The 26,573-nt window shown below is 68.6% G+C and overlaps 1 protein-coding gene across 6 annotated transcripts; it reads right to left on the minus strand.

Annotated features, from left to right (window-relative positions):
* Nucleotides 1–381: 381 nt before the first annotated feature.
* CEP170B (centrosomal protein 170B) lies at nucleotides 382–26,169 on the minus strand. Of its 6 annotated transcripts, none has more exons than XM_060148606.1 (19): nucleotides 26,024–26,169; nucleotides 22,939–23,070; nucleotides 16,365–16,454; nucleotides 14,860–14,940; nucleotides 14,037–14,093; nucleotides 12,841–12,979; nucleotides 12,010–12,114; nucleotides 11,380–11,862; nucleotides 10,413–11,137; nucleotides 10,155–10,331; nucleotides 9,640–9,730; nucleotides 7,776–9,488; nucleotides 6,285–6,423; nucleotides 3,660–3,819; nucleotides 3,283–3,426; nucleotides 3,080–3,168; nucleotides 2,538–2,631; nucleotides 2,354–2,405; nucleotides 382–2,202 (listed from the first exon to the last, which is right to left on the minus strand). In XM_060148606.1, exons 2-19 carry the CDS (start codon nucleotides 23,041–23,043, stop codon nucleotides 1,979–1,981), a joined length of 4,668 nt encoding a protein of 1,555 aa, XP_060004589.1. In that variant the 5' UTR covers nucleotides 23,044–23,070; nucleotides 26,024–26,169; the 3' UTR covers nucleotides 382–1,978. The 6 variants fall into 6 exon arrangements, with proteins under 6 accessions (XP_060004589.1, XP_060004414.1, XP_060004324.1 ...); XM_060148431.1 differs by having other exon boundaries at nucleotides 6,285–6,528; XM_060148341.1 differs by having other exon boundaries at nucleotides 2,354–2,631.
* Nucleotides 26,170–26,573: the final 404 nt, after the last annotated feature.

The following is a 26,573-nucleotide window of genomic DNA, read 5'->3' on the forward strand; positions in this document are numbered from 1 at the left end:
AAAGGGAGAAGGAACTGGGAGCAGCTGGGCCCCAGCACACAGCGCCAGCGCCCCTCCTGTGCCACGTGTACGTGGGATGGCCTATTTTACAGGGCGCTCTCGGACCCTGCATCACTGAACGGCTTGAATAAAATAACTTTTCTCTCTTTGAGGAGCAAACCTCCGGAAAGTTCCCTGCTTTGCTTTCTTGCCTAGGTCTCCCCCTGGTGGCAGCATGTCTGCATCGCACCGTGCCGGTCTTGGGGGTCAAATGGGATTTTCCAGCCCAGGAAGGGAGACCCCTGGGCTGAGCACCCGGGGGTGGCAGGGAGCCCCTCCCCGCACCAAACACCACCACTGGAGAAATGAGGCCAAGGCGACAAACGCCGGCATGTTGCCACATGACAGAAGAATGATTTATTAGAACAAATTCCATGACAAATCATATAAAATAACCATTTTCTGAAAGACATCCATAGACCACCTGAGGACAAGGTGCACGGAGGCGCCTCCAAGAGCCTGACAAACGAGTCACCAATCCCAGGGCGGAGGCTGGAGGGCGGAGCGTGAATTTGTGAAGAAAACAACTGTGCAGCGACGACCGCGGGGGGGTGCGGATGGGAGTGTGCTGGACGGACGGCCACTGCTCGTTTCCGGGGGACAGGCTGTGGGCAGCTGCGCAGAGCGCGCGGGGCGGGGTACCAGGACCAGCACCCCCTCCGCGTGCACACAGCAGGCTCGCGGACGGGGCCGGCCGCGGACCCCACTGCCATTCACACACGTACACACCGGGCAGGGGGCACAGGGCCGGGGCGTGGGCTCCACGTCAGCTAAATGTAAACACGGACACAGGCGTCACCCACCGCGGCCCCAGAGCCGCGCCCGCTGTGACCCCGGCCCCCGCAGTCGGTCCTGCCCCGCGATCGATATCAGCGCAGGTGCCAGGCCGGGTGGGGGCGCCCCAGCCCCACCCGCCGCAGCCAGTGGGCTCTTTGGCTTCGAGGCTGCGGAAACATCAGCCCCCGGGAGGGGGCTGGGCTCTGCTCGCCTGGCACGTTCCCAGCTGAAAGAATCCTGAGAAATAAAACTGTTCCTGGGGGGCTGCCCCTACCCCCCCCCCAGGACCTGGAGCAGAGAGGCCCGGGAGGCACCCAATTAATGCCCACAGAGTCCGCAGGACAGCGGGGAGGGGAGCGGGGGGAGGGGACGTTGTCCAGGGAGCTTCTGAAGCCCGGTTTTTGGTCACTTTGGTTAATCGCTCCCCTCCCTCTGGCCCAGAACCACCGGAAGCGGGTGCCGGGCCCGCCTCCCTCCCTGGACGTGCCGCGTGGGGGGCTGAGCCTGGGCTGTGTGAGCGCAGACGTGCCTGACGAGTGCTCGTGCCTGTGTGCACGGCGCCGGCCCACGCGCTCAGTGAGTTTGGCAGTTGTGTTGGCACCAAAGGCTCGAAGCAGTGGGGTTCCTGCCACAAATGTTTCCACAGGCTGCGTGCCCGCCCCGGGCCACTGGACTCTGGGGCGCCTGGGAGCTGCCATCGCCCCGCCCAGCCCGCACTCTGCCGCCTCAAGTCCCGGGGCGTCAACGAGGCGTCTCCCCACCACCCTGCTCTGTGTTTGGCACTGAAAGACCGCATCGCCCAGTCCTCTCCCCCAACCTGGTCCCAGCCAGCACAGAGGAACAGGGCAGGTACGCACGTGCCCCCAGCCCACGAGGCAGAGCGGGACCCCCCGGGCCGGGGAGGCTGCTGCAGTGGCACAAACTACTCCTTCCTTGAAAGCTAACGACAAAGTAACAGCGATGGAGAGGAGGCTGGGCACACGCCCGGACACTGGCCCTTGGCATCGGCCGCAGCGGGAGCTGGGCCAGGAGGCCAGTGGGGCGGGGGGGCGCTGGGAGCTGAGGAGGGGGCCTGGGCACCCACGGGGTTATGGCACGTGTGGGGGTCTTTGTGGTGAACTGTCCAGGCCCAGGGTGTGGGGAGGCTGCCCAGCCCCAACACCTAGATCAGGAACTGCTCCGTGTCGGGGAGGAAGGAGGGGTCCGGGAGGCCGGGGGTCCCGCAGTTTGCCCGCTGCGGGAAGCTCCTCGCCAGCAGGGCCGACGGGGGTGAGGACGGACTCTGGGAGGCCGGCCGGCCTCTCCCGAGCTGGGCCGAGCCCGCAGAACCCCGGTTTCCGGTCAGCAGGTCCAGGTTCCCACTGGGGTCCACGATGGCGTTGATAACTGGGGGGGTGGGGAGGGTCAGGCCGGCCGGAGGGTCCTGCCCTGCCTCCCGTGCCCAGCCGGGGGCCTCCCGGCCGGTTAGCTATGAGTGTGGGCCAGGCTCCCCAAGGCCCCCGACGGCCCTCCCAGCGCCCCGCACGGCCACACCCACCTTCCAGCTGCTTCTGCACTCGCCTCAGTTCCTTCAGGATGGAGGTGATTTCCTGGGGGCAGGCGGGAAAGAGGCCGCTGGAGCCGGACCCCAGCGCTCGCCTCTCCCTGGGGTCCCGGGCTCGGGAAGCTCCCCCCAGTCTCCCTGCAGCCAAGCGGGCCGGGGGCGCAGAGGGGCCCCTCACCTTGTTGGACGTCTTCAGGATGGGCACCTCGTTCTCCGCGTTGATCCTGGCCTCCAGGTCTTCCCAGGCTCGCCCTGTGTTCTGAAAGAGGATCCTGCACCCCAAGGGGCGGGGGTGGGAACAGGCAGAGGACAGTGACCAAGAGACCCAGGCATGGCAGCCTCCCAAGCCACGCCACCAGCCACGGGGAGGTCCACGCCAGCCCCTCCTGGGCACACGGGGAAACTGAGGCCTGGAGCAGGACCTGGGCAGGCCGGTCCCAGCGTCCTGTCTCTGGGCCTAACGTGCGGAAAGCTGGGAGGAAGGAGGGGGCAGGGAGGGAGGGGCGGGTCATCCTGGGGGCTCTGGCCCTCCCAGGCCCGGGGTCTGGTTGCCAAACCGCACGCGCGTGCATGCGTGCACGCACACGTGGCACAGTCCTGGCACACAGGCACACGTCTGTACCCGTGTCAGGGCCTCAGGCTGGGTGTCCGCTAGGCAGCGGTGGCTCCCCGGCCCGTCCCAGGGGCTCTCACTGGCCAGCGGCACGCGGGCCGACTCACTTCATCTTCTCAGCGAGGTGCTCCGTGTTCTCGCGGATGGCCTGGGATAGCTGCGACACGGGGTTCAGCATCAGGTTATCGAAGATCACCTGCGAGGACCTGGCATCAGCCCGGCGCCTGGACGCCCCAGGAAGCCCTGTGCCCTCCATGCCCTGACGCGGCCCAGAGCCCAGAGCGAGCTCTCCGAGGGGAGGGGCGCCTGCCTCCTCGCGGTTCCGAGGCCGCGTCTTGCCGGCCAGCGGGTCCTCGCAGCGGTCGTTCATGTTCTGGTCCAGGTCCTGAGAGCGCGGGGTGCTGGGCGGCACCTTCTGGAAGTTGAGGCTGGCCTCGGGGATGCGCTGCACCAGCTGCAGAGGTGGGGGAGCAGGGGCGTGGCCCATGGGGCGGGCAGTGGACAGAGCAGACGCCGCCCGGCCGCTCAGGGTCCCTGGGCACCCCGCCCTCGTGGAGCAGGTACCGGGCCCGCACTCTCAGGGTGGCTGGTGGGGGGCGGTGCTGGGCACGGGGTGTGGCCCCGGGGAGGGCTCACAGCCACGGCCCCCCACCTGGGCGTGCAAGGGGCTGCCGAGGGCAGGCTCACCTCCTCGCGGGCGGAGATGGTGGAGGCGGGGGTGCCGGGCACACTGGCGCGAGAGGGGCTGTGGGCAGGCCCCGGGCAGCCCGGCGAGTCGCCGTCTCCGGCCACATCGTGGATCTCACGGGCCAGGGTGGCCACGTCCTTCACCAGCGTCTGGCTCAGCCTGCAGCGGCAGGAGGGAAGACAGGTCCTGCGGGGTCCTCCTGGGCCCGGCCTCAGTGCAGGGAAGTGTGGGGACAGGAGCCAGACGGGACACGACGTCACCCCCCCACAGGCAGAAACCCCCATCCCCCCCGCCCAGGTGGGGTGGGAGTCCCTCCCAGGAGGCAGCCACTGGGTCAGGAGCAGGGCCAGGGGTACACAGCCTCCAGCCTGGCCCAAACTACACCCAACCAGCCACCAGCAGCAGTGCCAGGGGGACTCCCACTGGGCGCCTCAGCGCCCGACCCCCTGAAGATGAGGGGGCTGGGGCGGGGCCCTGGGAGGAGGGATGAGCAGATACACCCACAGGCTCCTGGCCACCAGGGCCACATGAGCCCCGCTCCACAGGCAGGGAGACGGAGGCAGAGTCACTGACAAGGGTCAGAGCCAAGCAGGCCCAGAGGCCAGGGACTCTCCACAGGGCAGGGAGGCCAAGCCTGCAGCCCCAGAGACAGCGCAGACCTCCGTCCCCTCCGCCCTGCCGATGGTAACACACACTTCCCTGAGAGGCTCCCGGGCCACCCAGGAAAGGACACAGGCCAGCTGGGAGCAGCTCCCTGCCGCAGACTGCCCGTGAAGCCCCAGGGCTGGAGCCGAAAGCCTCCGTCGCCCGCCCTCGGAGCACCTCAGCCCCACGGCCGGCGCGCTCTGCGCTACTCCAGCCCTTGGCCAGGCTCGGGGCAGGGGGACGGGCTCCGGCCTCTGGCTCCCTCAGCCCTCGAGGCCTGCTGTCACTCCAGGGACGGGACCCCAGGACCCACCAAGGACCAAGGACCAGGTCTCCGCACACAGCTGTCCCAGCTCTGCTCAGGGCGCCCCCCGAGCCGGCCCTCGTACCCGTCCACTCTTCGCGGCAGCTACAGCCCCTCCCGACAGGCGCTGGGCACAGCTGGAGAAATTTCCCCGGCTGGCCTCTGCCTCCCACCAAGGGCTGCCCCAGGCCCCATCAAGATAGGGGTCCCCGACTTGGTCCCACCCTTCCGACATCAAAAACACAGAAGGACCCCCTTTGAACTGCTGGTGACCTGTGCCCCTGCCCCCAGCCAGCCCCGCCCTCCGCTCCCTCTGTCCTCCGCAGCCTGCAGGCTGGTGTGTTCAAGCTCGCCCACTCGGGAAGCCCCCTGGGGCCCCCACTTCCCCTTCCTCTCTCCTTCCACCTCCGCCCCCTTCCCCTCAGCCAGGTGCGGCGCCCCCTCCAGAACCCCACACCCTGTCTCCTGGGCCGGCCCCTCGGCCCCCTCCCAAGCATCACTCTGCACAGGCAACTTCCCTCCAACCACCCTCCAGGTGTCCCGAGAGCCCTGCCCCAGCCCTCTTCTCTTCATGCTCTCCACGCCCTCACACCGCCCACAGCCTTGGTCACCGTCTTCATGCTGGTGACGCCCACACCTCCATCCCCCACGTGGGCCACTGTCCTAGGAGCCACTGCCCCCGCTCACCTCCCTCCAGGTGCCTCACCAGCGCAAGCTCAGCATCCTTGGCACCAACACTCACCACTCACCAGCCCCAGCCGCTCACCTCCTGCCCTCTCACAAGCCTGCAGTCAAGCCGTCACAGCACAGACCGCTACTCAGCGAAAGCCCACTCTCCTTCCCTGCCACCTCCGCACTCACCACTCACCAGCCCCGCTCCCCTCCTGCCCTCTCACAAGCCTGCAGTCAAGCCATCACAGCACAGACCGCTACTCAGCGAAAGCCCACTCTCCTTCCCTGCCACCTCCGCACTCACCACTCACCAGCCCCGCTCCCCTCCTGCCCTCTCACAAGCCTGCAGAGCCAAGCCCTCACAGCACCGACCACCACTCAGCGAAAGCCCACTCTCCTTCCCTGCCACCTCCGCACTCACCACTCACCAGCCCCGCTCCCCTCCTGCCCTCTCACAAGCCTGCAGAGCCAAGCCCTCACAGCACCGACCACCACTCAGCGAAAGCCCACTCTCCTTCCCTGCCACCTCTGCACCATCCTTTTCAACGCCTGACCTGGAGGCGATCCTTCCACTGAATGACTGCATGAAGGAACTTATCTTTAATAAAAACCTTGGTGAAGACCTTCCTGTACCAGAGGTTCCCCCACCTTTCTGGGCAGATCTGCATCCATCCATCCAGCCACCCGCTACCCATGCAACTGCCCACCCATCTATCCATTCATCACGCACCCAACCGTCCATCATCGATCTATCCACCCACTGCCCATCCAACTACCCATCCACCCAACCGTCCATCATCGATCCATCCACCCAACCGTCCATCATCGATCTACCCACCCGTCCATCATCGATCCATCCACCCACCCATCATCCGTCCATCCACCCACCTATCCATCCCCGACAAGCATTTCTCAAGCCCTTTAGGAACTGAACCCCCAGCCCAGTCCCAAGGGGAGGCGCCCTGTGGATCAGCAGCGTGTGCCGTCACCCGTCACCACTCACCTGGCAATCTCAGCGATCTCGGCTGTCTGCACAATGAAACCATAAGGGTCGGGCTCTTCTTCCTCGTCGTCTGTGTCCCGGAGGCCAGGGGCCCGGGGTCGGGCCCGGCCAGAGCTGCCAGCCCGTGGGGTCTGCGTGGCTGTTGAGGCATGGGGGCGGGCGTGTTTGGGGGAGCCGTGGTGGGAGCCATACTCCTCCTCGGATGTGGATGTGCAATCCGAGCCCTGCTGCCGGCGACGCACGTCTCGGGTGAGTGAATTGGTTCCAAAAGGAAGAACAGAACAGAGCGGCCGTCAGCACCTGCGGCAGCCCCGAGGCCCCTCCAGGCAAGGGCCCGGTGCTGCAGGATGAGCTGTGCTGCGGCCGGCACCCCGCACTCAGACGCCCTTTGACTGAAGAGCCAGCAGCTGCTGGGCTCCGGGGACTGCAAGGTCACTGCCAGCCCAGAAGCACGCACACAGACGGGCAGCCTGGCGTGTCCATGGGCCCTCATGGAGCAGCTCAGGGTCGTGGCTGGTTGGCGGTGGCAGGGGCCACGTTCTGGGGGAGGGGTCTGTGCCCATCAGGCAGAACCAGCGCCCTTGGTTAGGGTTAGGGTGAGGGAACTGGGAATTGGTGTCTGCAGACACGCCGGGTGGGGGTAAACCACTGCACGTGGATCAGCGACGGCCCTGGGCTGGACCGTACGTGTGGCCACACAGCCCGTGGTCAGAACCCAGCTCAGCCGCCGCAGCCCCTCCCTGCACCTGCCCGCCTCAGCCCCGACTGCTCGCCCACCGCTGCGCTGAGCCCCTGTGGCGGCCGCAAACATGCACAGCACAAGGAAGGGTGGGGCAGCAGGTTCCCACCAAGCAGGTGTGGCCCTCACCCCTTGGCCATGGGGCAGATGCCACCTTGGCCCCCTGAAGACCTGGCAGGCAGGGAGGGGCCCGAACTGCAAGGCCGTGGGTGCGGGAGGGGTCGGGGGTTGGGGCAGGTGTGGAAGCAGCAGCACGGGGCTGGACCGGCAATGCTGACACCTTAAACCAATTCATTCAGAGGACGGGTCAGTCCCCACGCAGGGCGAGCCTGGCTGCGGGGATGCCCACATCCGCCCCGGCAGGAGCCGGCTCTGGTGCCACGGCAGCCGTCCCTCCCTGCTGCACACACGGGGGCCGCAACTCCAGGGAGGGGCAGGCCCAGCCCCCTGTCTGCAGTCACCCAGGCCTGCTGGCGAGTCGGGGCAGTCCCTCCAGGCTGGAGATGGTCGGGGTTTTCTGCGTTCACACCAGGACCGCCTGGGGGCTGCAGGAGGCCCGCCACCCGTGCACAGCCGGGTGCACGTGTATGTGTGTGTGTCAGAGGGAGAAACACCTGCCGACGGGAAAAGGGGCTCCTCCAGGGCCAGCACTGGGGGCCCCGTAGCTGGTGCAAGGCCGACGCACAGAGACCTGCAGACACACTGCGCGTGCCGACCGGACCCAGGGCCGCCCTCCCGCTCCCCACACTCACTGGGTGAGGAGTACCGGGCGCTGCCCGGGCGGGCCCTGCTGAAGGGCTGGCGGGGGGGCGTGGTGGCGTTGGCGGCCTTCCTGGCCGTGGCCCGAGCCTCGGCCACGGCGGGCTTGCGGCCGGCGCAGTACAACTCGACGCTGCGGCCGGAGAAGCCGGCGCGGGTGGGGGCCGCCTCCGAGTCGCTGGGCCCTGTGAAGGAGCCGGCCCGCTTCCGGGGCATCGCCAGGATGTCCAGGCGTGACAGCTTCTTGGCCTGCTCGGCAGCCGGCTGCCCCGCCGGCTCGGGATTGGCCGGGGGCCCCCGTTCGCCATCTGCGGCCTCTGTGTCCGAGGCATCCCCCAGCCGGGCCCGCCTCAGCCGGGAGGCCCGCGTGGGCCGTGGGGCGGACAAGCTGTTGGAGCGGGTCAGCGCCTGCTGCACCTTCTGGAGGCCGGCTGAGCCGCGGCTCTGCTCTTCCCGGGCAGCAGGGGACGGCGGTGGGGCCGTGGGTTTCCGGCGAGGCCCCCGCCGCCCTGCCCCCACGGCCCCGGAGGTCTCGTGGTCAGAAGTGACCGTGTCCACACCGGGCAGGTGGGCAAGGCTGGAGCCTCGTTCCTCATCGGGCCAGTCCAGGGACCCTTGGGGCCCGTGGCCACGCCGTGCGGCCAGGCGCCTTGCCGGCTCCCCGCGTCCCGCGTCCACTGGGCCCGGCGGGCGACGCTGCTTCTCTGAGAGACGCTCGCGGGCGCTGCTCAGGCCGACACCCCCCACATCCTGCGCTGCCGGCGGGGACGGCGGCTTCTCCTTCTGCAGCCCCGAGGGCTGCGGGCTGGGCCCGTTCTTGCCGCTGAGAAGACTGACGGTGCTGGCCGTGTCCACGTCGGAGTCCCCGGACAGGGAGTCCTCTGGCGGCCCAGGGGCGCCGCCCAGCTCACCCTCCGGCTCCTCCACGGACTTGGAGAGCAGTCTGGCCTCCAGGGCGGCCAGCGCCGTCTCTGTCTCCTTCAGGATCAGGTGGGTGTCCTGAGGGTGCAGGTCCATGCGTGAGGCCCGGGCTGCGGCCAGGTCCTGCAGGAGGGGGTGGGTGCTAATGTACGGCAGCTGGCCAGGAGCTGCGGGGCCGCTGGCCGGCTCCTTGGTGAAGCTCTCCTGCCGGACGAACGCCGGGGCCTCCTTGGTGGGGGCCGGGGCGGGGCCCTCAGGCTCCGGGGGCTGCCCTGTCCGCAGCTGGATGACCATCCTCCCACTGGTGCTGACGTACACGCTGTCCCGTGTCGGGGGGCTGGGCTGCGCTGCCCGCCCCGGGCCCTCCACCTGCCCTGGGGCCACAGTCGCTTTCCTGGGGAAGGCCACCTCCCCGTTCTGGTCCCCAGCGAAGAATGAGGTGGGAGCCGGCTCCCCAGGGGCCCTCGGTGAGCGCCGGCCCCTTGTCCACGCCGGTCCCTCCTGGGGGCTCCCGCGTCTTTCTTCCTGCAGGCCCCCGCCTGGCTCAGGGCCCCGGCCTCCGTCCGACCCACTGGCGTCACTGAGGCTGTCGGGCTCCAGGTCTTCCTGTCCCAAGAGGCCGGCCTGCTCGCTGCCCAGCTCTGGCGGCCCCGGCCCGCTCCTCCTGGTGGCCTCGGGGCCGGCGGGGCTGTCCGCCCTGTCGCTGGGCAGCTGTGGGAGCAGCCTTCGCTGGCGCACAGGCAGGGCCCCCTCCAGCTCTCTGGCTCTGCGCCCGGGGCCGTCGTCTGGAAGACAAGGGGGCTGGTTCGAGTGAGCGCTGCCCGCGGGCCCACACGAGGAGCCGGCCCTCCCCCGGGCACAGTGGCCTGCGCTCGCGTCTGCCTAGCTGGTGGCCTCGGGCTGCCCCCTCCCTGCTGCGGCACTGGGGCCACTTACCTGACAGGCCCGGGTCCGAGTAGCTGTCGGCCAGACTGGCCCAGCGGGACACCCACTTCTGACCCCCGGGGGAGCCCGGTACTGGGAGGCCCTACGGAGAGGAGGGCAGGAGCGTGTCCGCGGCAGGGAGAGACAGGAGCCCCACGGGGAGGTGCTGGGGGCAGGAGGGGGCGAGGCAGCCCGCCCCAACACCTGCCCCCCAACAGAAGCAGCCAGAGGACCCCCGTGGCCTCACCTGGCTTGCGTAACTACCCACGTCTCAGCCCGGCTCAGTGGCTTGGAGGTCAGCGGTCCCTGCCCCCCCAAGACTCAGCCGGGCCCCGCCCGTGGGCACATACACGCAGGCACCCCCGACCCTCTGCACAGGTGGGCGCCAGGACCTGGAGCCCACAGCTCGGGCAGGACCAGAGCCTTCGAGTGCATACAGGACGCAGTGACCGGGGCCCCGGCCCAGATGCTGTCCTCTCCCCGCCCAGTCCCTCCCCAGGGACGTGTCTGGGCTCAGTCCCACACACCTGGAGCTCCACCGGGGGGGTTCCAACCCCGCCCACTGGCCGGGAGGCAAACTCCTGCAGCAAGGCCATCCGCTGGGCCACTCCGTCACCGGACTCTTCTCTGTCCCCTCTGATAACTGGACGGAAGGCGGCCGAGGACGCCCTGGAGAGCTCAGGGGACTCCCGTACCCCAAAGACCTGCCGGGAGGGACAGCCGGGCAGCAGGTCAGAGCCCGCGCCCGAGGCCGGCCTCCCGGGCTCCGGCTGCAGCACGCCCACCTGGTCGATCATCCGGCGGGCCTCCTCCACCTCCCGGTCCTGCGCCTCCGTGTCGATGGTGTAGGTCCCTGCGTCACTGAGGCTGTCGTCCTCCTCCTGCTTGCGTGCCTTTGTCACTTGGGGGTCAGCAGGGGGTGGCGGCGGCGGCGAGGGGGCCGCGGGGCTGGCCCCGCGGGGTAGCGGGGGGGCGGGCGGCGTCGGGGGCGTCTTCTCGGGGCCTGACCGGGCAGCCGGGGAGCCGTCCCGCAGGCACTGGGCCATGAAGTCCTGGGCCAGGCGGGAGCGGCGCCCCACGCTGCCGAAAGGGCGAGCCGGGGCCCGGGCGGCGGGCGAGGGGCCGCCCAGCCGCTCCTCCGCCTTCTCCCGCTTGAGAGAGCCGGCCCGCTGCGGCCCCGAGCTGCCGCCCGCCCCCCGGGTCGAGGCCGGGGCGGGGGCGGCCGGGCGGTCCCTGTCGGTCGGCCCGGGGCCGCGGCGCCTGTCGGGCCTGGGGTCCCCGGGCGGCGTGTGCGTGAAGGACTGGGAACGCTTCTTGCGGGGCGTGTCCTCGTCGAAGAATTCGATGACGAACGCCTGCTGGCCGTGCAGCAGCTCCTGGGGGTCCCGCCTGAGCTGCCTCTGTAGCCGCACCTGCTCCCCGCCAGCCTCCGAGGGGACCCCAGCTGCCCCGGCCGCCTGGGCCATGGGGTCCTCCGAGTCGCTCTGTGTGCCGTCCTCGTGCTTGTGGCCTGGAGGGGGCGGGGGCCCGATGCATGAGGCCGAGGGAAAGGAGACGCCCGGGGGTCGACACACAACCACCGCCGTCGTGTGGTCGGGGACACACTGCCCCACCATGGACCCAGCCCACATGGCCCAGAGAAGCAACAGGACCAGGCCGGACGGCCCCCGACAGGGCAGGCGGCTCTCGGGCAATGTAAACGGACCCGGGAGACGAGGCCACCGAGGCGAGGGCGGGCAGCCGTGCACTCACCCTTCAGGGTGCGCGTGTGCACCGGCAGGTCGCTTTTGGTGCTGTGCCGGTCATCGGCGGGGCCGGCCCGGTGCAGCAGGCTGGGGTCGCTCTGCACCAGCCAGTCGGCCACCTTGGTCTCCGCAGAGACCACCTCGATGGCTGTGGGCTCCTTGCCAGGGGGCCGGCGCTGGCGAAGGGAGAACTTGGTGACGTGGTCCTTGATCTTGACCTTGCCGGGGCTGCAGTCGTCAAACTCGATGGTGAAGCAGGCGTGGCTCTGCACCACGGGGGCCACCCCGCCCCCGCCCGCCTCCGCATCCCTGGTAGGCGCCTCGTGTGCCGGCACCTCTGGGGCCCGCGACGGGGGGACCTCCTTGGTGGGGATCTCGAAGTAGCTGGGCTCCCGCCGGAACGAGTAGCCCTGCGGCTCCGCGGGGGCCCGGAAGGCGGCCGTCGTCCCCACGAGGTCACTGTCCCGCTGAGCCAGCTCCTTGGGCCGCTCTGTGGGGGAACACGTGCTCAGGCCAGGCACGTGCTCATGGTGGCTCCCTCGCCCCACCCACCTCCGCGAGGACCGTGGGCGCCATGTCTCCCTGCCCACGGCCCCGCTGAGGGCACCTCCAGAGCAGGCTGCCCTCCAGGACTTACCCGTGTCGGGCTCATCCTGGCGCCGCTCCTCGGGCGGGCTGCTACCATCGTCCTCACCCCACCAGGAGGGCTGCCCGTACAGGGGTGTGCGGTAGGCCGCCGCCTCTGCAGAGGAAGAGTTGGAGCCTGGGTCCCTGTGGCCCCGGCACGGACAGGGGCGGAGACCCGGAGCTGGGGAAGGTGCTGGGGCCTGCAGGGGGCCCCGGCACCACCGCCCAGCTCGGGTCTGCAGCTGCCCAGAACCTTCGCCAGCCACCCTGAGCCCCATTTCTGCAACCCTGGTGGGTGACAACGGCAGTGACAACCTCCCCATGGGGTGGCTGTTCCAGGGAGGCGTGTCCCTGGGGTTGCACTGTCCTTAGCACTGCGGCCCTGGGGCAGGCAATCCCTTGAGCCCGGCCTGGGCCCTCTGCCCCTAGGGCCTGCCCGACAGAGGGGCGGGAGGACAGCAGCGAGCCCCACCCAGGGCTGGCCTCTCCCCCAGGGCCTGTAAACGGTTCGGGTCACTAATAGGTGACCTGGGGCTGAGAGCCACTGCGCTCTGACTGAACCACGTGGGGCAGGCGGCTGTTTCTACAGGGGTGCAGGAGCGCAGGGGCGGCTGTTTCTACAGGGGTGCAGGAGCGCAGGGGCGGCTGTTTCTACAGGGGTGCAGGAGCGCAGGGGCGGCTGTTTCTACAGGGGTGCAAGAGCACAGGCACACGTGCTGGGGGGCTGTGCGGGGAGGGGAACGTGTGTACGTCGGGGTGAAAGGTCAGCTCCTGGATGAGGTGGACCAAGGCCTGTGTGCACACCCCTGTCCCTCCCGCACCCCTCTGCACACCATCCTACCTGGCCCCGGTCTCCGGTCCCCCCTCTCTGGCCTGGGGTTCACGGCCTCGCAGTAAGGCGCCTGCTCCAGCACAGCCTCGCCCGTCTTGGGCGCCGGGCTCTTGACGCTCACCTGCAGCTGGCTGGTGTACTTCTCGTGCTGTGGGCAGCGGCTGGGGTGAGGCGCGTCCTCGGCAGGACGCCCCCGCCCAGGGCACCTGCGTGGCCTCTCCTCTGCCCCACAGTGGCATGAGGTCCCCCTCACAACCCCCGCGGAGCAGACAGCCTAAGACCTGCCCGTGTCACGAGGCTCGAAGCTGGGGGGCCGCACCCAAGGCTGGGGGCATCCTCAGGGCCACAAGCTTCCAGGAGGGAGTGGACAGCAGCCGTCAGAGGGGAGACTGCCACCCACAGGCCCCTCCAGAGAGGGGGTGGGACAGCCCTCAGGAGCAGTGGGAGGTGGGGAGCAGCAGCCTGTCCGTGCGTGCGCATGCGCGTGTGCGTGCGCTTGTGCGTGCCGGGCCCCACCTGGCTGAGCTCGGCGGTCATCGGCCCTGCCCCTCACTGGCTGTGTGACTCTAGGCAGGCCACCCACGCTCCCTGTGCTGCCCATGGTTACTTTGGAAAATGGGACTAAGCCTCCCCCCCAACCCCCCGCCATGGGGCTCCTGGGTGCGGCTCTGGGCAGGGTCCCCTGAGTCTGCTCCATGACGCCTGCACAACGGAGCAAGGGGAAAGGAGAGGCTCCACCTGCCATGACCGACCCTGGGACCTTCGAGCCCCAGCTGAAGGAAGGGTGCTCGAGGGTGTCCCTCACCCAGGACCTCCCACGAGGCTGTCCCCAAAGGCTGCCTCCCTGCTAGCCTCCGGCCTGCTCCTGGCCACCTCCACCCATGGTAGCCCGATCAGGGTCCTCCTGGTACCCAAGATGCTGGGTGGGCCCGGGCCCTCCCTCCCACCCACCCCCTCCTGCTGGGCAAAGCAGCCTCCTCTGGGGCTCCAGCCACACCCGCCATCTGTGACTGCATCAGCCGGGGGTGCGGTGGGGCGGGTCGCCTGACTATCTTCCCCACCTGCCCGACTGGGCCATCCGGCAGGGCAGGCCAAACCAGGCTGACGCACAGCGGCCCAGAGGCCTGGGGGAGATGGGCAGTGGGAAGCGGAGGGCTGTGGGGACACAGGGATGCAGGGGCCCCAGGCCAAGCACCAGTACTGACCCTGAGCGCCTCCTCAGGGACGCGGTGCTGCACCCGCTCCAGCACGTACATGTTGGAATGTGACAGCGCGTTAAGGAGAACAGGATGCAGGAAGGGGGCGGGGCCCTCGGGCCCAGGCGTGGTGGATGAAGAGGGAAGGCGGGCTGGGCGGAGCGCTGGTGCAGATGCCTGCAAACTTCCCCCAACGTGTGTGCACTGGCCATGCGTCCACACTGCAGGGACAGCCCGCAGGCCGTGTTGTCCCCGGTCAGGGGACAGGACAGAGGCTGCTCCAGGCCACCGCACACACGTACCTTAGGTCTGCGGGGATGCTCTCCACCCCACTTTCAGCCCAGGAGCCCAGCAGGGCCCCAGAGGCCATGCCGCCTGCATCCAGCTCCAGTGCCCGTCCCAGACCACCCCTCAGCCCCCGGCCTCCTGAGGCTTCAGGGTGCGGAGGGCCTGAGCCAGCCGCTGGGTCCACACCCGCCAGCGGGTGTGCCCAGGGCGGAGGCATGGCCCCCACTCACCCACGTCCTGAGCACAGAAAGCCATGCCTGGGCGGCCCCCAGAAACACCAGGACTCCGGGTCCTGGGAAAGTTTTCCCATTCCTTGGGCTCTCTGTGAGCTCAGCCCCGAGTGTGGGCAGAAGGTGTCCGTGGCTGGGGCCTTGGCTGGGGGGCAGGCGGCGGCAGGGGCTGGAGTTCAGGGCGGAGCCTAGCCCGGGCTTCACCCTCCTGTCTCTAACCCCCTGAGGCCCCCACCCACTTCCAGCATAACAGGGCGACTGAGGCCCTGGGGACAGAGGGGGAGGCCAGGAGGGGTGAGCGCCCCCGGAAGGATATCGTAGCCGAATCGGATGACGTCGTTGAGCTTCAGCGTAACGTACTTCTGGTCCGGGATGCGCACGTCGTTCACGAATGTCTGCGGAGTAGGCAGGTGGCGGAGATGAGCCGGGGCAGGCGGGCCGGCGACTCTGGAGGCCCCAGAAGTGGACCACCAGGCCCTCCTGTGCTGCTCTGGGCCCGGCACCGTCCTCCCAGCACGGGTGCACCAGCCTCACACCCCAACGGGACCACAGGACAGACGGCCGCAGGAGGACCGGCCGAGGGGGCCGAGGCGCCAGACCCCACCCAGCACCCAGGGACCCTGACACAGCCCCACAAGCACAGAACCCACGGACACCCTGTGAGGCGGCCCCTTCTCTCATCCACACAGAGCTTCGTGCCGGCCCCCAAAGCCCCCAGGAGCAGCGAGGCACTCCCACAGGGTGGCCCCGGGGCAAGGCCGGTCAGACGTGTGCCGAGGGAGGAGGGGCTGAGCGGGCAGAGACCCCAGCAGAGCCTGAGACCCTCGGCTGGGGGCACTCTGAGGGGGACGGGGGGGGTGGCAGCCAGCACTTGCTGGTGTGCTCACAGGGCCGAGGCAGAGCCAGCCTGAGGCTGCTGTGGGACCCCAAGCTCAGGACGCAGGGCGTCAGACTTCACAGGCTGGGGGAGAGGGGGGAAGGGCCCTCCTCAGCTGGTATAAGGGGGTGGAGGCTGGTCGTTTGTTTTCTTACTGAAACAGCCTCCCAGGCCAGGAGACCAAACACAGAAAGAACAAGGCACCCAGACAGGTGTTGGACCCTGGAGAGAGCCCCGCCCTGTCCCTCCCGCCCTGCCTCCACCTGAACCCCTCTCTGCTCCTGCAGCCAGGAACTTCCTCTTGGTCACCTCCTTGTCCCTGCTGCCCCCAACTCACAGAAGAGCTCACATATACCCCTTAGGACAGGGTACCCCAGCACAGCCCCATCCGTCACAGGAGCCCCATTTCCCAGCCTGCAGGAGGTCCCATTGCCTCCCCTGCCCACCAGAGGGCTCACTTCCCTCCTCACCCAGCAGGCAGCCCCACCTCCCAGAGGCCCTACCCAGTGGGAGCCCTCCCAAGGAGGCCACCGGAGCAGGAGGTCCTGGCGGGAGCCAGGTGGGGACAAAGCAGAGGCGTGGGGCAGTGATGAGGGGGGCAGACCCAGGGTGAGGATGGAGCTGGGGCAGCGCCAGCACTGAGGGAGGGGTCATGAACGGGGGTGGGGTCGTCACTAGGGGGAGGGCCATGGAGGGGATGGAGCCATGGGGGGCCCAGCCGGAGTGGGGAACCAACGCAGAGGGGTGTGGCCATGAGGGGGTGGTGCCAGCACCATGGGAGGGGTCATGGAGGGGTGGGGCCAGCACAGGGGGTGGGGCCAGCACAGGGGGCGGGCCCTGGAGAGGAGCAGGGGGTGGGGCCACAATATGGGGTGGAGCCAGGGTGTGGGTGGAACTGGGCTGGGAAGAGGGGTGGGGCCAGCACGAAGGCCCTGCACTCACCCCATTGAGGCTGCCCAGGTCCTTGACCCAGTGCTCGTCCCTGTCTCGGTCATAGTTGATGACAGCGTGCTGCTTGTCCACACTGCGGGACTGGGGAGACACACAAAGCCTCGGGTGGCCGACCGGGCCAGGCGGCCCAGGAGGTGGAGGCACCCCGCAGGAGGCCCTGCTCCCCACTCTCCAACCCTCCCCCACCCCATCACAATACCACCACCAGGCCCCTGGCCACGCAGCCCATGAGGTCCCACCCACGCCTCCACACCTCAAGCGTGTGTGCCCCAGAAGGCCCACCCAGGCCTGACCCGGCCAGCCGTCCTGGCCACGGAGCAGGCCGCGGGGTTCCCCCTGCCCCAGCCTGCCTCCCGGGCCCCTCCCGTTGTGACCAGCCCTCCACGGCACCAGGAAGCCAGTGCCCCCGCTGCCATCCCAGCCACTGCTCCTGGGTCAGCGTGGGAGGGGCTGGGAATGCTCGGAAGATCTGGGACACGCTGTTCACTCCCAAGGGCAGGCCAGGCTGGACGGGGGCGGCAGGACCAAAGGGCTGTGGGTGCTCGGGGAAGCCCTCCCCCACCAGCCCAGCCCACCGCCCACACCTCACTGCTGGAGGCCCCGTGGGTCTGGGTGGCAGCTGCGCCCCTCCCCCACCACCTGAGGAGCCCAGGCCTGGGGCAGCCCCAGGAAACACCGGCAGGACCGCCAACCGTGGGGTGCGGGGGCCCAGCCCTGGGCAGATGACAGTACCTGCCCGGCAGGGCTCCCACGAGACACCCAGGACCCCCACTTCCAGAGCATGTCACGGGAACGACGGGACCCACACACTCGCTCCCCACCGCCTGGGACAGGATGGCCCGGCCCTTGGGAGGGTGAGCCAGCACCTGAGTCCCTGCGTCACCACCCGCCACCACCTTCTCAGTTCTCACAGGTGAGTGCCCAGACCCCTCCCCCAGCCAGAGGCCACCTCCACGGAGCCACTTTCTCTGATTCTCTCCACCTACCCAGCACCCCCGGCACCGTCCAGAAATGGCCAGTTTCCGGGGGGTGGGGCCCAATACCCTCCCCCGAGGACTGGAGCTCCCAGGCCTGGGCCTCCCTCACCCAGAGACAGGAGCGCACAGCAGGGTGGGGTGGGGTGGGGTGGACATGGGCTCTGGCCGAGGTGCCAGGGCAGGGCCTGGCAAGGAGACGGCAGCAGGCAGGCCTGTGAGGGCTCCAGCCTCTCCTGGGCTCAGAGGCCTGCGGTGGCTGGCTTCATGCACAGTGATGCTGCAGCAGCAGCGGCCCGGCCCACTCCTCATGCTGCCACGGACCCTGGGTCCTCCAGAGGGAGCAGGGGTGCAGGGGAGGCTTCAAGGCGGGCGCAGAGTCTGCGGGGCCAGCCGGGGCCTCCTGGACACAGAGGCCAGCCCGGAGCCGCCTGCCCCAGCACCACCCCCGTGAGCCAGGGGAAGCACGGGCCTCCCTCCCCGGGAAGTCCCCAGGGCTGATCCTGGCGGGCTCCAGCGCCAACTCACCTGCCTCCCAAAGCAACGGGTCTCTGGCGAGGCGAGTCTGACCTTGAGACCCCCTGCCCCGCGCCCCCGGCCTCCTCTCTTTCCCCGTCCCGAATTCCTCAAAGTCGGCACCCACAGCTAGACAGCTCCGGGCCACCCTGGCCGCAGCCTGTGCCCCGGACGTGGGCACCACCTCCTCCACTGGACTCTCCCGCTGGGCCCCGAGCCAGCCCTTCCCACTGTCCTGGCCCAGGCAGGGTGGAGGCAGGGCACGCTGGGGGGGCCCACACGCCCTCCTCTGGGCCTCGGTCTCCCGGCTGCAGGTGCTGGCAGAGCGGCCCCAGGCCCCGGGCCCCGGGAGGCCTAGACAAGGATCAGCAGGTGTCCCAGGGGCCTGCGTGCTCGGGCTCGCCCCACCGCAGGCCAGGGAGCTGCCCCTCTGGGTGGCCCCGTGGGTCAGGCATTCCTTAGAGTCCAGCCTGGCAGCTGGGAGGCCTGGGGCTCACTGAGGGGCTGCGCCCCCTCCGTGCCCAGCCACCTGCCCACCTCAGCCCTGCCCAACACCTGGATGCCACTGGGGCCGGACTCTGCCCTCCACGTGGCCGGGTATCGGGCTCCCGGGGACCGCAGGCCTGAGAGGGGCTGCTGGTGGCTGCACACCGGGACATGGCGGGACGGGGGCTCTGCTCGGCCTGAGGCAGACGTGGTGGCCGACAGCAGGAAGGCGCTCTGTGCCTCAGGCTTGACCACTACCTTTGCCAAGGTGTGGCCCCTAGAGGGGCTTCTGGGCTGACCTTTCCGGCCTGAACACCTTCTCTCCCTCTCCAAGTTTCAGACCTCCAACTCAAGCCCAGCCTGGCCAAACCCAATTCCTCCTCCCTGCCCGCCTGGCCCTTCAGCCTCCCTGGGGAAGGCCACCGACCAAGCCCCCAACGGCCCCGGCTGCTCTGGCCACACCCCCTCAGCCCCAGGCAGCAGCACCCCTCAATCTGCCCCCCGCCTGCATCCCGCAGCCCTCCCCAGCCCTCCCTCTCGCCGCTCTGCCCTGGCCTGCCTGCTGGCCAGACACTTTGCCCCTGCAGGTGCCATGCCCTCTCCTGGGCCACGCTCTCCCGGTGCCCACCTTCCCTTTCCCAGCAAGACACCCCCCTACCTCGCCCCCCCCCCCCCGCCTTGCTCAGCCCCAGGCTCCCCGACGCTTGTACCCAGAGCCTGGGCTGCCCCACCCCCTCCCCAGACTGCCGAGAGCCAGGAGCCCTGGGCACAGGCAGGAAGGGTCCCGCAGCCAGAGCCCGCCCTCCCTCCCTCCCTCTCGGCCCAAGCCCAGGTGCCCAGAGGCTGGAAGCCCACGCCAGAGGGGGCGGTGGCCCCTTGGCCCAGGCGGGACTCAAGACTTAGAAGGACACGAAGCAGGCCACGTGGCAAGTGGAGCGGATGGGGCGCAGACACGTAAAATAGCTGTAAGAGACTCCAAACACACGGACTTTTGGAAAAGGACCTAATGGTCTGTAGGCACTTTAAAGCGGGGTAAAGATGTGCTTCCAAAGCTTGGCTCTGACGCCCTCCAGGAGCGAAAGCCCCGCCCAGCATCTGCCCTCCAGGAGCGAAAGCCCCGCCCAGCATCGGGCAGCGGCCCAAACCCCAGGCTCGGGGCACACCCTCCTGCCAGCTCACACCCAGCGCCACCCCAGCGGGGCCACAGCGCCCACGACCTGCGTGTGTGCAGGGGGATCCCGAGCTGGGTCTCTGGGCCGCGGTTTCCGGGTAAGGATGTGTGCAGATGAATCCCAGCTGTCACCCCTCCCACGTGGCAAGCCAGGTGAAGGCAGAGAAGACACCTTGCCACAAACACGCACAGGCTCTCTCTCTCACACACAGACATGTACAACACCCACACACATGTGCACACGTGCACCCGTGCGCATACGTGTTTGCGTGCGCACACGTGTGCACAGACGTGTGCCGACGCACAGGTACTCGCCCGCGCACATCCACACATGTACACACACACACACACACGCCCTGCACCAGAGCCCAGGGACACAGGGGCAGGAGCCACAGCAGGCAGCCTGGGCTCGGGCGCCAGGCAGACCTGGGCCCATGTCCCCGCTCACGTCCTCACTGGCCCAGCTTGTGCCAGGCTCGCCCGGGGGGCCAGGACCCCTGGCGAGTGGGCGGCCCGGTGGGAGAGCGTGGCGGCACGAGGCCAGGCTGGCGACTCTGCCTCTGGGACACAGCGCCCCCCCCCAGATCCACACGTGGGCGCTCCTGCCTGGGCTGTGGTGCAGCCTCCTGGACGGCCCCTGTTCCCCAGCCACGTCTCCTCGCGCCGCACTGCCTCACCCTCCCCACCGGGCAGAGGGCCCCCCCGCCAGCCCCCCTGCCAGCACCGCCCCTCCCACTCCCCAGCTCTCAGCACAACGTCGCCATGTCCAGTCGGCCCCAGAGGCCCCCCCCCCCGATCCCAAACCCGGTGCCGCCTTTGGGTTTGGCTCCTGGGGGGTCACCTGGCTCCTGCTTATGTGTTTGTGGGCGGCCCAGCCCTGGAATGGAGACCCCAGGCTCCAGCGTGGGGCCAGTGACCATCGAGTGACAAATGTGGGAATGGACACAAGGACACACAGAGGGCAGGCCAGGGTGCTCCGGGAGCACGTGGCAGGGAGAGGGTGGGGACGGGGCGGGCGTGGATGATCTCGGAAAGCCAGGCAGGTGGGGAGAGGCTGTGGCCCCCAGGAGGCCTAGTGGCCGGGGGTACCTATCCCTGCACCCGGGGATGCCTGAGGCATGAGGGAGGGAGAGGGAAGGTCGGGGTTTGCCCCTGAACACCTGGCGGGGTCGGAGAAGGGGGTTTGTTCGGCACCAGGCTCGGGCCGCCTCTGAGGTGCCCAGGAGCTGATGACGCGCGAGACTGGGGACAGCACGGTGACAGACACCATTTGCATCACGTGAGCAGAGGTGGAAACCGAGGCTGTGGGTATGGACAGGACCTCCAGGGAGGGGTCACGTACACCCAGAGCCCAGGCCAAGTGGGAAAGCTGCAGGGGCCGCCAGGCAGGCGCCAAGAGGCCCGGGAGCCTGGAGCTGCCATCCTAGGGAGAAGCTGTGGGGGGGCAGGGGGGACGGCGTGTGCAGTGGCCATCCGGGCGGTGGCGTGGGGACTGAGGCCGTGGTGTGCAGGTGAGGAACTCCCTAGCAGGGGCTCCACAGAAGAGTACGGGGTGAAGGGGGCTGGCAGGACAGCACAGGAAGGGGCAGGTGGGCTGGAGGGGGGAGGTGTTGGGAGGGGGCGGCATTCCCACACCTACTCTACAGCTACGTGACCTCCCTGAGCCTCAGTTTCCCAGTGTGGTGGAGACACGGCCACGCTGCCCAGAACAGCCTGAGGCAGAAACGCAGGTGCACCCAGGCCAGGGCCAGCCCAGCATGGAGGGCTGAGGATCCCCCCTCCCTCCACCCTGCTCAGGGCTCCACACTGATCGGCCCAGAAACTAGGAATTGGACCCCAAACTCACACTGCGCACCCTGCCCACCCCCTGGGGAGAGAAGCGGGCAGGGTGAGGGCCTGGTGCAGGGCACAGAGCTGGCGGGCGGGGGAGGAGCAAGCACGCTGGGCCCCCAGCGCTCACAGGCTCCCGTCAAGTGCCGCCTCCTACGAGAGGCCCTCCCAGCCACCCCGGGAAGGGCAGGGCCATCGACAAGCCGCACAGTCACAGCAGGGAACACACAACTCCCCGCCAGGGCTCAGGGCCCAATGTGGTGACCCCTGTGGATCTCTCACCAATGGACAGACGACAGAGGTCATGTCACGTGACACCATCACGGAGCCACCGGCCACATCAAGACCCCCGCATCGGCCACCCCAGGAGGCCGGGGGAGGGCGACCTGCGACCTCTGCTTGCTTTACGTGGCCTGAGAACAGTCTTTACACTTTACGTGGTCAAAAAAAAAAATACTTTCACGACAGGTGAAAATGATATGAAATTGACATATCAACAGACACAAAGTTTGACTGGCGCGCCCGTTTGTCTCCCCAACAATAGCAAAGCTGAGTGGCTGTGATGGAGGCGTGTGGCCCGCAAGGCCTCAGATGTATACCCAGCCCTTTACAGGAAACATTCACCCAGCCCTGCACAGACCCACCGACTTCCAAGGCAAGAAGCAAAGACAAAAAGGGAGACTGCCCTAGATCAAAGATACTGAAAAGAGCGAACAAGCAAGGGCGGGTCCTGCTGCGTCTGGAGTCAGGCAAATTAGAGGACGTTTGCGGGAAGTCAGGGTGTCTGGACATGGACAGGCCTTCATTTGCTGCCCAAGTGGACATGCACATGGTTGGGACCCCGGCTGCAGCCCAAACCCCATGCATCCCAGGGAGTGAGTGGGCGGCAGCAGCCAGGGCTGCGCATGGAACAGGGGAGGGGTCTCACCCTGCACCCAAGTGGGCTGCTTGGTTGGACCGGGCAGTGCAGCCCACCTAGGACACCTCCTGAGAGTCCCACAGTGGGAGCATGGAGCTTGGAGGGCTTGGGGACAGGAACGCAGGTGCCACGCTGGGGAGGGGTCAGGGCTGCAGGGAACCCGACTCAATCACCCTACGAGGGTGGGGAACCCCTGTGGGCCCTACAGGGTCAAGTCCCCCGCCCTCTCCCCTCCTCATTCCTAGGAGCCGGACCCATGCACCCCGTGGAAGCCAAGGTTGGCTCAACTCAAACTCAGGGCCAGAGAGAAATTGCCGAGTGCCTGGTGTCCCGGCTCTTAGGGCCCTGCCAGCTTCTCGAGCCTGAGAAAGGCCCCCAGCCCCCAGCCCAGGTCACCAGCCTTCCACTGGACAGCTCTGATGGTCAGAGCTGACCCTGTGGCCCCCTGATTCACGGCCCTGTTGGGGCCCCCGGACAAGGATGTGGACGGGTCTGCTTTCGGGCACCTTCCCAAGGTGGGCCCCGACACCTTCAGAATCCGGTAGCACCTTCCCATCAGAAACGGTCCAATACGCAGAGGCAGGGACCCTCACCCACGAGTGCCCCGCTGTGGGTCCAGGGCGGCCTCCTCCCCAGGGGCCCCGCCCCAGCCCAGGTGCCCACACTCACCTGCAGCATGAGCTCACACTCATCTCGCCCCACGAAGATGAGCTCTCGGGGGAGCCGGTGGCGAGTGCCGCTGCCGCTCACCAGGAACCAGGAGGTGGCGCTCATCTTGGCACTGGCGAGGCCTGTCCGGCCCTGGGGGGTGAGGGGTCATCAGAGCAGGGCTCCCCTGCCTGGGCCCGGGCCCCTGGACACCCCAAAGACCAGCACAGATCCTGCCCCGATGAGGTTCAAGCACCTTCACGGCACCACCGCAGTGGCCGCTTCCAGAAATGCTGGGCTCCAGGCCAGCCCCTCACCGAGTGTGCCTGTCCCCTGTGGACCCCTCCCAGGCTAAGGTCGCCCGGTCCTCCCTTACACTCTAGGTCCACACATAGCCTCTTCTCTCTCTCTCTGGGTGCCAGAGATTGGGTGCATGGGGCGCTAGCCACACTGCCTGCGTGTGGACCCACGTGTGTCCCCGTGACCTGCAGGAGCTGCTCCCAGGTGGGACTCAGCGTGGCCCTTCAGGGTCCCCACAGGCTAGGCCCACACCCAGGACACAGACTCTGAACCAGAGCCTCTGCCTCCCCTGCTGGAGACTCTGGGGTGGGCCCAGGCAGGGGGCAAGGAGGAGATGGCTGGAGACCGGAGCCCTGAGCCATCAATACGCCTGCCACTGAGAGGGGGTTGAACGTCCCTTGGCAGTCACTGTGACTGCCCTGCAGACGTCCCCAGGCCAGGACAGTACCAGGTGGTCAGGGCAGCAGGCAGTCCCTCCAGTGCCCAGGAGGGAGGTGGTGCTTTGGTGCCTGAGATCCTGGGGGCTGATATGGTCAGGACGGACAGGGGAGTATCAGGGTGCCTGAGGGGCACAGTGGGGACAGCCTGAGTGACGACAAGGGCCGATGTCACCCGAGACCAGACCCTGGGGCAGCCTGAGGCCCCACGCAGCCAGTGTGCACGTGCTCTCTCACAGATGCCAATTGCCCAGAGCCGTGTCTCAGGGGCACAGGTACCAGAATGTGCAGACACACCTGCGCCCCACACATGTGCACACAGCTTACACACACACCCGGAGCACCGCCTACAGGTGCCGTGGCCGCTCTCCTGTGGAAGCTCACACACGCGTGCGCGCGCGCGCGCGCGCACACACACACACACACACACACACACACACACACAGTGGGTAAAACGTGTCCTGAGCACTGCCATGCGCCAGGTGGTGTCCTGGGCTCTGAGAGACACACACTGTCCCTGCATCACGGGGCTTCCCTCCAGCCAGGGAGGTGGGCAGCAAGAAGGGAAACCGCTTGTAAGAAGGTGCGAGTGACACAGAGAGAAATAGGGGTGGGGACAGCAGCGCAGCCGCGAGGGGTCCATCTACGGAGGGTGGTCAGGGAAGGCTCAACTGGGAGTGGGCGGATGCAGGCATGTGAACATCTGGGGGCCGTGCTCCAGGCAGAGGGAACAGGCAGGGCCAAGACGCTGGGCCGCGTGCTCCCGGGAGTTCTGTGGCTTGTCCGGGAGCGAAGGGGGAGGCCCTGGAGGGCCCAGGACATGCTGCATCCCTAAGTGCAGAATGCAAATGCAGTAGGCCTGTTCCAAAATTATGAAGGATTTCAAAACAGCGAGAGCAGAATGCTAAACCCAGTGCAGGGTCTGAGTGCGGGGCCCATGCAAGAGCATGTGTCACACACCCGTGAGGCCAGCCCTGGAGGTCCTGGGTCCATGATCTGACTCACAGTGTGCAGAACAGATGGCAGGTCAAGCAGGAGGCTAGTTAAGCCATGAGACAATAACGAGGGAGAGAGAAGATGGTGCTGGCATCTGGCGGGAGCAGAGGACTTAGGGAGCATCCCCAGGCCCCGTCCCTGCGACACCCACACCCAGAGCCTAGCCTGAGGCTCCTACGAGCCAGGTCTCAAACCAGGCCCCACCCATCGGTGAAGGCCCAAGTGACCATGTAACCCACGGCAAACCCTCATGTCACCTCGGGCAAGCAAGTGGGAAGATGTCGAAAAATCCACCCAGAACACAGCCCCAGCCGGCCAGAGCCCCTCATCCCGGAGCCCCTGCCCTTCCTCAGGGTCCAGCCAGAGGGGCAAAGCTCTGGAAGCCGAAGGGGCGGGGACTCCCGAGCCCCTGCAGCCTACGGAGGCCTCAGCAGCACAGCCGGAGGAGATGACAGAGCTCTCTCCAGGAGAGTCCCCACCCAGCCCCCAGCCCAGCCCAGCTCCCACACTCTGCCATCACCTGCCACCAGGTCGTGACGGGCAGTTGGCAAGGGAACCCCACCCAGAGGAGGCCACAGCCTCTGCTTATGGCAAAGGGAGGCCAAACCCCCAGAGCCGGGTTATGCGGCTGTGGCGGAGCCAGGCCGTCCCTGCTGCTGCCAGCCCATCTCGAAAAGGCCCAGGCCTGGAGTCGTGGACGCTCCCAAGCTGCCTGCGGCCGGTTCAGGGCTAGGCTGGCCATCGTTGCTAGGAGGGAGAATACTAAACACCCCAAACTTGTCCCCCCAGAAGGACCACCCGCCTGGAGGGGAGGGGAGGAGGTGGAGTCGCCCAGGGGCAGGGGCCGGGAGGGGCAGAGAGCGGCGGCGGGCGGCTGGAAAGCGCAGACTGAACGGAGGCCGGGACAGCGGAGAGGCGGCGGCGGCAAAGGGAAATGAGGAGAGAGGGAGGTGGAGGAAGACGGAGGGAGGGACCGCGGGAGGGGAGACCAGGCCGGGAGGAGGCCAGGCGGGAGCGCCGGGCCCGCAGGGGGAGGGAGCGACGCCTTCTCCTGAATCAGCGCTCGCCGGGGGCGGCCAGGGCCCAGCCGGTGCCTGGGCGGGGACCCCGGCGCCCGGGCCAGCGCCCCCCTCTCCAGGCCGCGTAGACGCGCGCCCGGCGGTCCCTCCCGGCCTGACGCAGACCTGGGCCGCCTCCGCGGGGGCGAAGACCGACCTGGCCAGGTGCGCCGGCAGCCCCCACCCCCGCGCCTTTGTCCGGCCCACCGGGCTCCGCTCGCCCGCCCCCTGCCCGCTGCCCGCGCGGCCCCGTCGGCGCGCAGGTGCGGGAGCAGGGAGGCCCGGCCGCCGCGGGCGCAGAGCGGCGCGTCTTACCTGCAGCTCGGTCCCGACTCGGCCCCGGCTCGGCCCCGGCCCTCCCGCCCGGCCGGCCGAGCGCTGGGCGGGGCCGCCGCCTAGGACATGCCCGGCGCGGCCCGCACGCTCGCGGCAGCCCGGCGAGCCCACGGGCAGAGCGGCGGCCCGGCCTCGCGCGGCGGGTCCCTGACGTCTGCGGGCGCCCCGCCCCGCCCATGCCAGGCCCCGCCCCCGCCCCGCCCCCCGGAAATCCAGGTTAGGGCGGGCCCGGAGCGCCAGGTGAGCGCGGCTCCCGCCCCCGGCGGCTCAACGGGCCCCGCCCCCGCGCCCACCCCCCCGACCCCCTCCGACCGGGCCCAGCCCCCTCCCCCACTCGCCCCCACAAGTCTGTCCCCAGACCCCTCCCCTCACGGTCTTCGTACCGCCTCGGCTTGGGGACCCGCCCCTGCGTGCCGGGGGCAACCCGGTGGCCGCAGCAGCCCCGCGTCTTGGCTCTGAGCCCGCGGTTAACGCTTAACCAAGCTCCGGGAGCCCGAAACTCGAACCGCACCGCTGGGCCCTAACCTTT

The sequence above is a fragment of the Lagenorhynchus albirostris genome, chromosome 1 (assembly GCF_949774975.1).
Source record: "Lagenorhynchus albirostris chromosome 1, mLagAlb1.1, whole genome shotgun sequence".
In the NCBI taxonomy this organism is placed as follows: domain Eukaryota; kingdom Metazoa; phylum Chordata; class Mammalia; order Artiodactyla; family Delphinidae; genus Lagenorhynchus; species Lagenorhynchus albirostris.

Coding starts and splice junctions, on each gene's coding strand:
- CEP170B (XM_060148256.1), bottom strand. CDS start 23,043: ATGAGCGCCACCTCCTGGTTCCTGGTGAGCGGCAGCGGCACTCGCCAC. Junction 12,980..14,036: donor TCCCTGAGGAGGCGCTCAGG/GTCAGTACTGGT, acceptor CGCTGCCCACAG/CACGAGAAGTACACCAGCCA. Junction 9,489..9,639: donor CTCGGACCCGGGCCTGTCAG/GTAAGTGGCCCC, acceptor CTTGTCTTCCAG/ACGACGGCCCCGGGCGCAGA.